We start from the raw sequence: 15,574 nt of genomic DNA on the forward strand, positions 1-15,574 counted from the left end.
GTATGTAAATGAATTGTTATTTACTCTATAAAAGGGAAAGAGAAAAGCAATACCTATTTATATTTAATAGTTTTTTAAAAGTGAATTCAAAAGGCACTATCAACTTACTAATATCAAAAGAAGAATAGCAACCCTACTGACTTAATGTATTTGGTTAGAAAGAGGAGAGATAAAACACTATGATTAAAATGTCAATAATGGAAAATAATGTTTTATATTAATGGGAGGAAGATGTCTTATGGCAAAAAACAATTCATTAAATACTAATATATACTGGAATCTATATATTATTTTATAATGTTTATGTAGCTATTAATTAGTAGCTTTGAAAAATCTAAAGTTTTGGAAACATTTGAATGCATTTCTCAGTATTTAATTAGCCACATAATTTAAAATAATTTAAAAATATATTAAAACACATATTTAGACAATAAATACTTTAATATGCTTTTCAAATCAGTAACCATAGCCCTGAAAGATTATCTTATTTAAATATCCTAATGATTCTTTATATAGGTATATCACATTGCAAATGGGGAAATTGAAACTTCTGGTGGTTGAATTACCAAAATATCTTTGTTGAAACACATGATTGCCTTGTACTATATACATATGTGTATATATATATATATATATATATATATATTTGTATAAAACGTCACCTGGAAATCTTATACATCATAACTTATTCAACTATCTTAAGATTGCAATTCAGATATACAAGGATTAAAATTAATACATCTCAAATAGAATCCTTGATATTCTCAAGAAATTTTATACAATAGTCTAAATGTTGTTCTCCCAAAACATTGTGGTATAAAAATTTAAAGAAATGTTGCGCTTCTTTAAAGTTTCTCCAATACTAAATTTGTCTCCTTTAAAGACAGATATTACTGATCATTAGGATGGTCATAGATATTGTCTTTTCTTCTTCTTCTTTTTTTTTTTTTTTGCTTCTTTTTGGGTAAAATCCGGCGATGCACAGGGGTTACTCCTGACTCTGCACTCAGGAATTACCCTTAATGGTGCCCAGGAGACTATATGGGATGCTGGGAATCGAACCCAGGTCGGCCTCGTGCAAGGTAAACACCCTACATACTGTGCTATTGTTCCAGCCCCATTATTGTCTTTTCTTAGGCTCAAGCCTACCTAAGAGTAATGACTTCAGGCAACCATCCTGTGAGTGCATGAATAACTGTGAACTCGCCCAGTTCTCTCCTCTCTGCTATGTGGATGCTAAAAAAAAAAAAAAGCATAAAAGTAGAGTTAGTAAATTCTGAAACTACAGAGAGGTATATTGTAATGAGAATAGAAATGCCTCTTACAACTAAGATGATCATAAACATATGGGTTATAATGACTTTATAATGGCTGTACATTATTATACAAGAACAGGCTATTCCAAAGGACAAATGACTTATTTTATGAAGGCACTTCAGTAGATCTAATTAATGATGTTCATAAATAGTTACAAAACAAGCTCATACATGTTATGAATAGAATATACAATTAATATTAATGACACATGGAGCAGGTCCTAAGTAATATTTCGTTCAATTTTATTTTTCAATAAATTTGATCAAAAATTAAATTTAAATAAAATCACATTCTTGAAGGACCTGTTTTCCTTCTATGTTGTTTTACTTAAAGCAGAAGTTTCTAAAAATCCATGGAAGACCATCAGGGCTTAGGAAATATAGAGCATATTAATAGTGCAAATAATATGAAACATAAATGTGGGCAACTTATATTTTACGGAGTATATATACTATCTTGTTGTTTTAAAATAGGGCACTGTCTAATCTTTCTGATTGCAATAATTCTAAAATTTCTAGGAAACTGTGTTAAGGCAGGTTTGCACGTAACTTGTCAAGATGGGTATTAGAAATCTTTCATGGAATCTTTCATAGTTGCAGAGAAATTGGAAACAGCCGATCTGTCCCATGTGAGAGGGTTTACCACCACACCATCAAGTCAAGCAACATCACAAGTGACCAAACATCACTCTCCCTATTTGAGTTCCCATTTTAAATAGTTTTTCTGAGGTTATCAATCTGTTTATATCAAAACACAGAATTGCCATGTGTCCGTCCCACATGGACATCACAGCTTTAGCCGCTATGTGCCAATGGTGGTGATGAATATTATTGGCCAATGAACATGGTCTTTTAAAGAAATCTTAACTTTGTCAGTCAAATGTTTCATTATTTATAAATTTGCATGAGCGAGTTGATCTGACTATGAATTTTGGTGTGTGCATACTCTTTTTATAGATAAATATCTATTGGTACATTTCATGGGGTAGTCTCAATTTTCCTTGAATAATTATAATAACATTTATAAAGTAACTGTGCAAACTCCCCAGAAATTATATGTGTTTCTTTCATCACTTTTCTTACAACTCCAGAGTAATTTTCAATGTGGGATATGAATTGTGATCACTATGGAATATAAAAATCTGAGAAAATGCAAAAACAAATATAAGTTGTTGCATGTAGAGTGTGTTTTTCTAGTAAGCCTAACATGCTTCACTATGTCTACTCTCAAGCTCGATTCGTTTACATAAAGAAATAAACCAAAACAGGTGCTGGAGAGATAGTACAGCAGGTAGGGGACTTGTCTTGCAGGTGACACACATCGTTTCTATCCCCATCACCACATATGACCCTCTGATGCCCCCAGGAATAATGCCTGAGTGCAGATCTGGGAGTAAGCCTGAGCATAGCCAGGTGAGGGCCCCCAAACAAAATAAAAAATGAATAACCATAACTCAAGTTGCTATAAAATCACGTCAGCAAACACAAACACCTTCTGCTGTTCCTGAATTTAATGCATTACTGGATTTACAACTCTAGTTCTTAAAACTTCAAGCAAAAGTGTGAGAATTAGCAGCATTATTTTCTTTCAAAATAAGCAACTATAGTTGTCACCAGTGTGAGAACTTAGTGATTGTTACCTAACAAATGGTGGTGGAAAGTAGAAAGGAGGGCTTCTTTTTGTATTCACTGAAGTTAAGGGCTCTGGGATTCATGAACTGAATTTCCAATACAATAAAACAAAATGAAGAGAATAAACTGATAGGAAGGGTGATAGGGATAACTGCTTTAATTGCACAGCCTTGGGAGAGAGAATAAGAAAACATATGTAGAAACAGAGCTAGCTTCTGGTTGACTTGCAATGCTTTTAGGAGCAGGAAGACAAAAGTCTGATCATAGTCTGTGAAAGCATGTGGGTGTGTTTGGTTGAATACTGAGATGCTATTACACTCTGAAGGAGTGGGGCGGGTGTAAAATTCAGTCAAGGGCAGCTGGGATTCTTCAACTGAGCTAGAATCTGAAGTTGTCATGCCTTAGTAACTCAAGCATCTATCACTGGTAGGGACAAGATGGAATGAAGGCCAGAAGGTCAGCACACTACAAGCATATCTTCTAAATGTTATTGTACTTCATGCAGAAATCATTAGACTATAGAAGGAAATATTAGAAAGCTTATCATGAATGTATTAAAAAGACCTGTTGCCAAAAGCCTGAGAAATGCATTCAAATGTTTCCAAAACTTTAGATTTTTCAAAGCTACTAATTAATAGCTACATAAACATTATAAAATAATATATAGATTCCAGTATATATTAGTATTTAATGAACTGTTTTTTGCCATAAGACATCTTCCTCCCATTAATATAAAACATTATTTTCCATTATTGACATTTTAATCATAGTGTTTTATTTCTCCTCTTTCTAACCAAATACATTAAGTCAGTAGGGTTGCTATTCTTATTTTGATATTAGTAAGTTGATAGTGCCTTTTGAATTCACTTTTAAAAAACTATTAAATATAAATAGGTATTGCTTTTCTCTTTCCCTTTTATAGAGTAAATAACAATTCATTTACATACTCAATATTTGCCAGCTTAATAATAGCTTTAGACAAAAGCATTGGCCAAAGTTCAAATTCATAAGTTGAAGCTGGAAGTAGCAAAACGTTATCTTCATCAAAAGGGAAAGAATCATCAATAGTTATCTTTCTCCAGCAACCCTAAAATGAGAAGGAATATAGTAGTAATTCATGTTATTTCACTTTATACATTATTTCATACTATTCATATTACTATTTTGTAATTTTATTTTAACTTCTTACATATTAGAGAATGACACTCATTTTAAGTATTATTCTAGCTGATAATTTTATTTTATTTTAAATGCTAAATCTTCACCTGCATCAAACTTATGAGATATTTTTGGGTGTACCATTCTACAGGGGGCTGGAGTGATAGCACAGCAGTAGGCGTTTGCCTTGCATGTGGCTGACCTGGCTGACCCAAGTTTGATTCCTCCGCCTCTCTTGGAGAGCCCAGCAAGCTACTGAGAGTATCTCGCCCGCATGGCAAAGCCTGGCAAGGTACCCGTGACGTATTCAATATGCCAGACACAGTAACAACAAGTTTCACAATGGAGACGTTACTGGGTCTGCTCAAGCAAATTGATGAACAATGGGAGAATAGTGACAGTGACAGTGACCATTCTACATAACGCCAGAAATAGATAGCTTGAAATAGCATAAACAAAGTAATGTATAATCAATAATACCTTGGACCATGAGTAAATAACTAAGTAAAATCACTGTATCACTGTATCACTGTCATCCCATTGTTCATTGATTTACTCGTGCGGGTGCCAGTAACGTCTCCATTTGTCCCAGCCCTGAGATTTTAGCAGTCTCTCCTTACTCATCTTTTCCAACATATTAGAGGCTCTTTCAGGGTCAGGGAAATAAGACCCATTATTATTATTACTGTTTTTGGCATACTAAATATGCCACAGGTAGCTTGTCAGTCTCTGCCATGCGTGTGAGATACTCTCGATACCTTGCCAGGCTCTCTGAGAAGCATATATATATATATATATATATATATATATATATATATATATGTGTGTGTGTGTGTGTATTTTCTATCAAATATGGTATGGTCATTACGAAAAATGGGTAAGGAGTGTCTTATGATGTGTCATGTGACTGCGCGGTCCAGGAATATGTTAACTTGCGTGACGCTGGGCCTTAGCATGTGGAAAGCGGCCTGGAGCATGACAGCAGTTGGGTAGTGGAGGTCGGTTGCCCAGGCTGGGTCCCTTGGGGCTGGGAGGGCTCTCACCCGTCCCCCCCACTCTGGGGCGCCCCAAGTGAAAACAGCCTGGAGCGTAAATTAATATCAAAAATTTGGGGCTGGAGCAATAGCACAGCAGGTAGGGCATTTGCCTTCCACGCAGTTCACCCGGGTTCGAATATCAGCATCCCATATAGTCTCCTGAGCACCACTAGGGGTAATTCCTGAGTGCAGAGCCAGGAGTAACCCCTGAGCATTGCCGGGTGTGACCCTCCCAAAAAAAGAAAGAAAATTTTATAAAAATAAATTTAGCACAATTTTAGTTTATGCTGATTGACTGTGTTCCATATTTCAAATTACCATATTGTCCCTTATTCCCAATAAATTCTTACTCTTAATGAAAGGTTTAATTTAAAATTCACTAACACTGAGTTAATTAATACTTCAACAAAATCATATGCACTCAAAATAATCAGTATGTACCCAACTATTCATATCATAAATAAAAACTGAAGAAAAATAACATTTATTGTGAATTCACCCAAAGCTTTTTTTAACTTTTGTTTACTCTACCAGGTTTTATTAAAAACCCATTGTCTTTTCCCAAGAAATACCTCAGCATGAAATAAATTACTTGCATACTGTGATCCTCAAAAGCTGCATTACTCATATTTTATACCACTGAACTGCTTACAGTCTGTGCAGAAAGGTATGTAGAGCAAGCACTAGAATATATTATATGTCTGAATTGATCAAGGTTCAGAAAGCATCATGTAGCTATGTTGAAGGAAATGAGAACAGGAGTATCCTTCAAACTGAAGATTCAGGGAATAGTATACTTTTTTAAGTAAATGGAAACAACAGTAAAAATTGTTTCATTGTATGATACTTGTAACTGAACTATACATTATATAGTATATATTATATATATACTATATATTATATAGTAGTTAAATTTATCTTTGATTTCCTTCCACATATTTGTAAGTGGTGCTTAGTGAATCACTGATAATTTCAAGTAAAATGTTCTCTGGATAACACAGTAAAGTAATGCAATCAAAAGGGTGAATATTGTATGACTTCAGTTATATGAGGTACCTTGAAAAAGCAAATTAATAGAATTGCTAGGGACTTGGAGAAAAATAAAATTATTGTTCCATGGGTATATTCAGAATGATTAAATACTATTAAAAAGTGATTATTGTTATAAACTATTGTATAAAAATCTTAATAGTCACTGAATTTTGCATTTATAGTGGTTAAATGTTAGATTTAATGTCCAAGAAATTATCCAAAATTATGCAACATACCAAAATTCAGCTAAATTCCAATTATGATGAAAAAACACAATCAATATATTACAGTAGAAAACTACTGCAAGCTTAGAATAAGAATTCTCTGATAATAAGGCTTCTCAAAGCAGATATTAGTATGCAAAAATGATGGGAAACCAAGTCAAAAAAATAGAAAATATAAGAATGGAAAATTTGAACTGAAACAAATGTCTCACTGAATGAGATCAATAGCTGAAATAAGGTGGCATAAAATTAATAAACATAAGTTAGACAATTGAGAATCAGAATCAAAGACATATAGTTATTAGAAAGTGAAATGAGCTCTAGGGCTCTGTGAGATACTGAGTAAATGTCTTAGGGTAAATAATGTTAAAACATTAGCATCCCAAAAAATAGGAAAGAAAGAAAGCAGAGCTACAAATATATTAGAAAGAATAAAGCTGAAAAATTTCCCAGATTTCTCTTACGGTTTTCCGTAAACATAATCCTAAAGATGCAAAAAAATCTGTAAGCAAGATAATTCCAAATGATCCCCACCCACTTATATCACCTTCAGCTTTTGAAAAAGCCCAAAATAACCAGCAGAAAAATAAATAACCATCCAGGGAAATCACAAAAACCATGCAAGTCAACCCAGAAATTTTTTGTTGAGCAAACATTCCCTTTGATAATAAGAGTGAAATTAAAACATTTCCAAATAAATGAAAGATCTCTGGCAGTAAGTTGACTGGCTTTGAAAGAATGATGAAAGGAAATTAATTTTCTCTTTGTTCAAAGAGAGAAGGGAAATATGAGAATGCAAGAAATTTTAGGGTATCAAAAAGAAAAATAGCAAAGGAGAAAGTAAAACATACGGCAAGACATGAGAGAGAAATGTTCTCGTAAATTTTATTAATTGTTTATGACATTTAAAAGCAGAATTATGATAAAGGCCTCAATTTGGCCAAGGGAGTATGTATGGTAACTATTAGATCTGTCATTGTCACTGTCACTGTCCTCCCGTTGTTCATCGATTTGCTCAAGCGGGCCCAGTAATGTCTCCATCATGAGACTTGTTACGTATTGTTTGGCATATCGAATACGTCACGGGGAGCTTGCTAGGCTTTGCCGTGTGGGTGAGATACTCTCGGTAGCTTGCCGGGCTCTCCGAGAGGGGCGGAGGAATCGAACTCGGGTCGGCCATGTTGGCCGCTTGTAAGGCTAACGCCCTACCCACTGTGCTATCGCTCCAGCCCATGGTAACTATATGTCAATTATATTATAAAGGGAAGGGTATGAAGGGCCCTACTTACTGACCAAGTCATATTCCATTTTAAGTGGTAAATGATACCATTGAACTATGATAAACTAACTGTACATGAATATTTTCATCTCTAAGTCAAACACTAGAAAACAGTATATAAAGATACACTCAACAACAGTAGTGACATGCAAATGGAATTCTAAGGAATACTCAAGAAACACAAAAGAGGACAGACAAAGGAAAAATGCAAACAGATAAATCCAGAGATATAGAGAGAATAGATAAAATAAAAAGCTACCCAATTAAATCAAATGTGCAGAAAATATGAGCAAGAATGAACTGGGAAATAGTTCTTGAAATTAAGAATTTTCACATCATATTGATTAAACAATTCCGTATGTATACATTCTACCAAAAAATACAAGAAATTGGGGGAAATGCATATACATATAAGTGCATATAAAATTTTTATCACAAACTTTGGGTTGGTAAAACCTCTGGGTGTAACCTAAGTACCCATTGAGATGAAATGTGTGAAATACCTCTATTTTCACATTTATATTATGAACCACAAGGTAGATTTGTATTGGTTAGCACTTAGTGTTTACTGTTAGAGGAAATATAGTCTACAGAACATTAAATATATCGATCCTATTGTTGGAAGACATTTATGTTCTATAGTACATTCATACAGAGAGAATATAATAGATGTAGGAGGATTTACATAATCATTTACTATGTATGATGGAGTCACAGGAAACTAATTTTCTATTTTGAGCAGGTAATCGAGTTTGAATGTGTTTTACTAAAAGCATGCAAAATGTCACTAAAAATGAAAGGAGAATAAAAAAGCTCTCATTTGGCGAAAAGGTAATTGTGCTATAGTAAAATAGTCATTATTCACAGTAGTATATGCTGTAAACATGGTTCTCTGCAGTGGGTGAGAGAGTTAGCTGCAAATGTCACGCCGCAGCCTCAATCCAGAGAGGCTGTCTCAGGTGATCTGGGCAGATCACCAGAAGGGGTATTGTTCCTGATGCTTTTCTGTACACGCCCTTACAAGAAACTTTGCATTCTACAATACTGAGCAAGAAATGGCTAAGGGTCAATCAAAAACAAAAGCAAATACTTTTTCTCTTATCACTACATTGATTAACAACTGAGGATGGTTAGCAGTGGGTGCATTTTCTATTTATTTACAGACTAATTCAAACATTGAGCTATTCTGAGCACGCCTGCCAATAGCAATATCTGTATTTCAAGTGGGGAGCAAGAGCTTCATTGTCCCCATAATGGTGCCAGAGGAATGTTGAAATTGGAAAGTACCTGATGAAATGGTATGTAGACCAGCTGCTGTTTTGTTACAGCAATGTGAAAGGAAGAAACTGCTCCCTGTCTCAAAACTGCTGTTAATGCTCTTCAATAATCTTCGTATCTGGCCAATGTCAAAAAATCTTAAAGCTATTTATTTAGTATGCAAAGTGGAAAAAATAGGTTTTATTGTTTTTCTTATATAGAGGACACACTAATGAAGGCCTGAAATTCTGAACACTTCCTGTCACGTAGAGAGCACTGTTCTCCCGTTGTTCATCGAGTTGCTTGAGCAGGTCCAGTAATGTCTCCATTGTGAGACTTGTTGTTACTGTGTTTGGCATATCGAATACATCATGTGCGGGCAAGATACTCTCAGTAGCTTGCTGGGCTCTCTGAGAGGGGCGGAGGATTCGAACCTGGGTCATCCGGGTCGGCTGCGTGCAAGGCAAACGCCTTACCGATGTGCTATCGCTCCACATAGAGAGATCTCTGGTAATTCACAAGCTGCTTTTCTTGCCTAACTGTTTTGACTTTTAAGGTTCACTGCATGGCTGTGAATATCAACAACACCCACCCAGTCCATTATCAGAGACTAATATTCCTTCTTTACCTTTACTTCCTTGCTGCAATGATCTTATTAATTCCTAGGCACTGGCCTTTCTATATTTCCCCTCCGAGGAAGATAGATGGGTTGGTCTTCTGTAGGAAAATGTCATGTTCCTTAATGGGGTAATCAAAGTTTTACACTCATGCAGCTTTCTTGAATGTTAAAGAACAGTTTTTTCCTCAGGTCTCTAAAACCACATGGGACTACACACTTAGATTAGAAGGGCACTGTGTTCAGTCTAAAATGCTGCTATTACGGTCTTGAGACTCTTAATACAATGAGCTCTGCAAATCATATATCTGGTCCTGACCATGATGATACTGGTCCTTCAGAGAACAGCATCTCACTATTAAAAACCCAAAGATGTCTAATATAATCTAGCCTTGCTAAAGGGCGTGAATCTCCCAGGACACATTAACGAAGGGAATTGCAATCCTCAATTTCTGTTCCTTCAATGCTACTGAGTGATAGCACAGTGGGTAGGGCGTTTGCCTTGCACATCGCCGACCCGACCGACCTGGGTTCAATTCTTCCGCCCCTCTTGGAGAGCCCAGCAAGCTACTGAGAGTATCTCGCCTGCATGGCAAAGCCTGGGAAGCTTTCTGTGGTGTATTCGATATGCCAGACACAGTAACAAGTCTCACAATGGCAACGTTACTGGGCCCACTCGAGCAAATTGATGAACAACGGGAGGATAGTGACAGTGACAATGCTCCTGATAATTTTTTTTGCTCAAACAGGCAAAGATAAAAACTTGAAATGTCAGAATAAATATTGTTCACATGAAAATAAACCTCTACACGGCCAGAGAGATAATATAGGAGGTAAGGTCCTTGTCTTACATGTAGCACCTAGATCAGTTCACTGGAATTATATGGTCCCTTGAGCATGACCCCTGGGCCCCTCCAGATGTGGCCACACAGACCCATGGCACCCCTATAGAAAAGCAAAACCAAAATCTCAATCTTGTCAGAGAAGCTTGGGATGGAATCAGTAAACACTAAGAGAGAAGGACAGGGTGACACTCAGCATCTCCTCAACCCCTTTCCTTCACCTTTCCATGGCCAGTATACCTCTGTGGTATACAGAGGAGAGAGGACGAGAATTCCACAAACCAGGGCCCATTCAGGCCACCCACCTCCTGAGGCTGACACAGAGAGGGCCACCTCTCTGTAGTCTCTCTTTGAAGAGGTGTTTGGTTATCACAAGAGAATCCACAGTGTTTCCTACTGAATTACACAGGTAGCACGTTTCCTCCCAGAGCTATACACATCTGCTATCTTAACGGAACTTCATTTTCTCGGATCAGACAGGGTAACAAGCATGTAAGCCATTGAGGAAGGAAACACACACTGTAGCAGGAAAGCTACACTTGGAAAGACCCGTGGATTTTAACGCACAGAAACATGGACTTACCATCCAGTAGAGCTTCACAATATACTTTCCATAGCTATTGAACAATGGCATGTGGCCCTTTACTGCCTTGCACAGGGAGTATATGTGCTCCCAGGGCTTCCAGGAGAGAACGGGTGGGTCTGCTGGAGTAGTTCTGGTTGTGTTGCTCGAAGGATTTCCATTGCGTATCCTCCAGACTGCATAAATTTCACTGATTATCCATCTCATTAGCTAAAGGCAAGAAACCTCAGTGTTGATTCGTTGTTTTTCACTGGTTGTAATTGTGGGGAGGTGTAACACCTACATCAAACAGTAATATTAAATTCTAAAGTATGTGTCCCTTATTTATATTGATGACCTACAGAGAAATTTTGACAATTTTTGACTTAAAAAATTTAACTTTTGGATTTCTATTTGTTTGGTTGTATTTATTTGAAATATTAAGAAATCTATTCAAAATAAGTTTTCTTTTGATATACTTAGTAGTGGACAAAAGACTGTATCCAGTTTTTGAGTTTGAATTCCCGCATTTCAAAATGTATTCATTAAAATGTGCTTTTTTTTGTTTTCCATAATAGTACATTAGTGAAAATTAGTGTTAGCGATTTATTTAAATGGTATCACCTTAATAGATCATGTTATAATCTGTGATGTGCTTACTAACCCTTCAGCAAATCAGGTGAGATAAATGTTGGCTATTTTTATTTATTTATTTATTTTTACTTGGTTCATGTTTCAAGACATTTTTACCCAGCGGGTAGGGCGTTTGCCTTGCATGCCGGTGACCCAGGTTTGATTCTTCCACCCCTCTCAGAGAGCCCGGTATCCCCGCATGGCAAAGCCTGGCAAGCTACCCATGACGTATTTGATATGCCAAAAACAGTAAAAATGAGTCTCACAATTTGTTGAGACGTTACTGCTGCCTGCTCGAGCAAATCGATGAACAACAGAAGGACAGTGCTACAGTGCTACAGAGAAAAATCATGTGTAGCTTCTGTTTTCAGAAAGTAGCAATAATAGGATATCAAATATATTCTTAGTTGAGAGCTATCTTCCAGAGAACAATGTCAGTGATTTGATATTGACCTTCAATTGACATTGTCCTTTCTTTCAAGTGTGTGGTGTGTGTGTGTTTGTGTGTGTGTGTATACACATACATATGGGGTAGGGGCAGGAGACTGAATGCTTCTGAGAGGAATCATGATGGTATTAAAACGGTAATATTGTTTTGGAATTATTATAATTGACTTTTCACAAATGAATAAGTTATACTCTTGTGTAAATATTGAAATTAGAAGAAAATTTTTTTCCATGTCAATCAAGAAAATTACAGAAGGAAATAATTAAAATCGCACACACAATTAAATATAAGCTCAACCTCTTACTGCATGCCTTGATTTCTACGTGTGGAACTTCTCTAAGGGAATTTGTTTTGCAAATTTTTTGCAGAGAGCTTAGTTTCTTCTGCCTCTCTTGAGTGTAGTTTTTCATGCATATGCATATATTTTAGTGTCTATTATCAGTATTTTTGCAAGCAATAGAAATGATATATAAGAATTCTCTCACATTTGGGTGTTCAATAAAGCCATAACTATCTCAATAATGTGGCATTTTTTTGAAATATTCAGCTCAGGTTTAGTCTCCTGGCTTATACAGAAATTATATATTTGATACAAACATCATAATATCTGTGTTTTTATCAATTTTTTTCTAGAAAATTTCTTAAATTACTTTGACTTAGTTTAAAGTACTTTTGTATATATGAAAGTATGACTATAGTATATTTATACTTTTTTTTTACTTTGTAGAAGTAAAAGCTAAAGTCAGTGTATGTATATGATTCATAAAATAAGTATATTTTAACAAAAAAAATTTAATTCAATTAACAATAAAGCCAGCAACTCAGTACATGATAGGAAAATGGCCAAAAAAATTTTATTTCATTATTGTTCAAAATATTAAAAAAAAAGATGATGTGTTTTAATCAATAATGATTTCACCCAATAGTTTGGTTTTTTGGGGGGTTATACCCAGCAATGCTCAGGGGTTACTCCTGGCTCTGCACTCAGAAATTACTCCTGGAGGTGCTCAGGGGACAATACAGGTTGCTGGGAATCAAACCCGGGTCAGCCGCATGCAAGGCAAATGCCCCACCCACTGTACAATTGCTCTAGCCCCTTCCTTCACCCAACAGCTTTGGTTGAATCTTAGGAGAAAATATTGTGAAAGTATTTGTTTTAGCTTTGTGCTTAAATTTGGGGCTACATCCAACTGTGCTCAGTGCTAAGTCCTGACTCTGTACTCTGTCTGATCTCTCTGGTGGGTTCTGGGGACAGCACAAGGCAAATGCCTTACCAGCCATAGTATCTCTCTGGCTTCTGAAAGCTTATGAGTATGAGTCTATTTAAGAGATTTAAGACAAGCCTGTTTCTGACAACACTACCATAGGGGAGAACAGGTTTTCTCTGATGGATGAAACCAAAAGTGGATGTGTGAGAGGAAGAAATTAGCGAAACGAGGTGTCAGGAAGCAGGGGAGGTGGGCATCTATAGGAAAGAAAGCAATGTTGTGCCGAAAATCTGATTGTTTAGATAATGTGTTAGAAAAAAAAAAACCCTGCAAACAATGATATCCCCTAAATGAGCACGACAACATCCATCACCCTAATTTGGGACATGATGCACTGCAAGACCTGTGGCTACTTATGCCCATGCTAGGCACAAGAGAGGGTGGAAATACACACAAAGAATCCAGTTGCCTGACACCCAAGGACAGTAGACACAAGGGCCAGGAATATTGCTCCATCGTTGGAAGTCTGTCTCATCTTGGGGAGAAGGCAGATGAAATAGAGAGGAAATCACTAAGATGGTTGGAGGGCTCGCTTGGGATGGGAGATGTGTCCTGAAAGTAGATAAAGGACCAAATGTGATAGCCTCTCAGTATCTGTATTGCAAATCATAATGCCCAAAATAGAGAGAGAGTATGGGGGAAATTGTCTGCCATGGAGGCAGGGGAAGGGCGGGAAAGGTGGGAGGCTTATACTGGGAAGATTGGTGGTGGAAAATGTACACTGTGGAGAGATAGGTGTTCGATGATTGTATGACTGAAACTCAAACATAAAAGTTTTGTATTTCACGGTAATTCAATTTTTAAAAAATCCAGCTGCCAGAGAATCCTGGGAAGGAAAACAGAGTCACAAGCTATGAATGGCAATAGGAATATTTCTTCACCAATATGTACCCCAAACCCTATCCAAGAGACTTGTCTTCCCCTTTAAATGTCTGGCATCATAAAATTCTCAGTTGGATAAAAACAGAAGTGTATGAGAACTGAAATTGACTAGGAATTGTTCAGGCATCCTGGAAGGCATCCTGCAGTGACTTCATTTCCTACTTCCCAGCATACCTCACTGCAAAATAAATGTTCATTTTCTGATAACAAGTCAAATGCCATTTCATTTTTCACAACAACTGGAACCTGAAATGAGAAAAAGAGAAAAACCTATATTATTCTTTAGGGGGAAAGTAGCTTAATTTTATTATGTTTCAAGTGCTGAAATGTTAGAAGCGAACATTAGAAAAAAAAAGTGTTTCCAAAACTGAACTAAACTTTAAGCACATCATTTCTTATAATCTTGTTAGAGCTTTGGGTGACATTAATTTATTCATGATGTCTACAAAGACTTGGTATATTAAAATACAAACAAATGGGCCAGAGAAGTAGTACAGGGGTTAAGGCATTTGTATTGCAAGCAACCTATCCCAGTTTGCTTTCTGTCATTGCATATTTCCCCTAAATACTGCTTTGAGTGATCCCTCAGTCCAGAGATGTGATTGATCTCTGAACATCAGTGATATAACTCAACTCCCACTCCACAAAACAACTATACTGTTACAAGATGTAGTATGAAGATGTGACCTTAGCATTCATACACACAAATTATTAGAGTTGAAAAAGAGATTTGAAATTCAAATTTAGTTTGAAGCTAAGTTAATATCTGGGAGCTGAAAAAATATCTTCATCACAGATTAAAATATTAATATAATAGGAACAGCTTTTAAAAATTAGTTCAACTTTAACCCTATCTTAGAAAGTAGTAGTAATTATTTAATAGAGTATACTTATTTATTTAGAAAAGAAGAAACCTAATAGGAAATAGAAGAACTACAATAGGTTTCAGAAATAATCGTTCATATCAAGCTTATATATCATGTAAAATTAACATGAAATGCTTTTGATTAGAAAAAACAGATTTTAAATGAAAGCTATAGCTATCAATTACTCTCAATCTGTACAGACACCAACTTGAGAATTTATTGGAACAATTTGGTTTTTTTTGGCTTTTTGGGTCACACCTGGAGATGCTCAGGGGATTGATTATTCATGACTCTGCACTGAGGAATTACTCCTGGCAGTGCTCCAGGGATCAAATGGGATACTGGAGATCAAACCTGGGTGAGCCACATGCAAGGCGAATGAACTAGCCGCTCTACTGTCACTCCAACCCCAAAACAATTGTTAAGTATAAGAAATATTTATATATGACTATCTTAATGGTCTGATTTGACTCTTATACTCATAATTTATAAACATAGTTGTTAGGACTCTATACTTTTATT

The 15,574-nt window shown here is 36.0% G+C and overlaps 1 protein-coding gene across 1 annotated transcript in view; it reads right to left on the reverse strand.

The window, feature by feature from the left end:
- ADGB (androglobin) overlaps nucleotides 1-15,574 on the reverse strand; it is a 224,289-nt gene that overhangs the window by 159,350 nt on the left and 49,365 nt on the right. The window contains exons 4-7 of the mRNA XM_056126354.1: nucleotides 14,361-14,432; nucleotides 10,977-11,186; nucleotides 3,896-4,035; nucleotides 1,150-1,236 (exon numbers count right to left, since the gene is read on the reverse strand). Coding sequence (XP_055982329.1) covers nucleotides 1,150-1,236; nucleotides 3,896-4,035; nucleotides 10,977-11,186; nucleotides 14,361-14,432 — 509 coding nt within the window. The remainder of the gene's footprint in view (nucleotides 1-1,149; nucleotides 1,237-3,895; nucleotides 4,036-10,976; nucleotides 11,187-14,360; nucleotides 14,433-15,574) is intronic.

Source organism: Sorex fumeus, unplaced genomic scaffold, assembly GCF_029834395.1.
Source record: "Sorex fumeus unplaced genomic scaffold, SorFum_2.1 ptg000061l, whole genome shotgun sequence".
Classification (NCBI taxonomy): Eukaryota; Metazoa; Chordata; class Mammalia; order Eulipotyphla; family Soricidae; genus Sorex; species Sorex fumeus.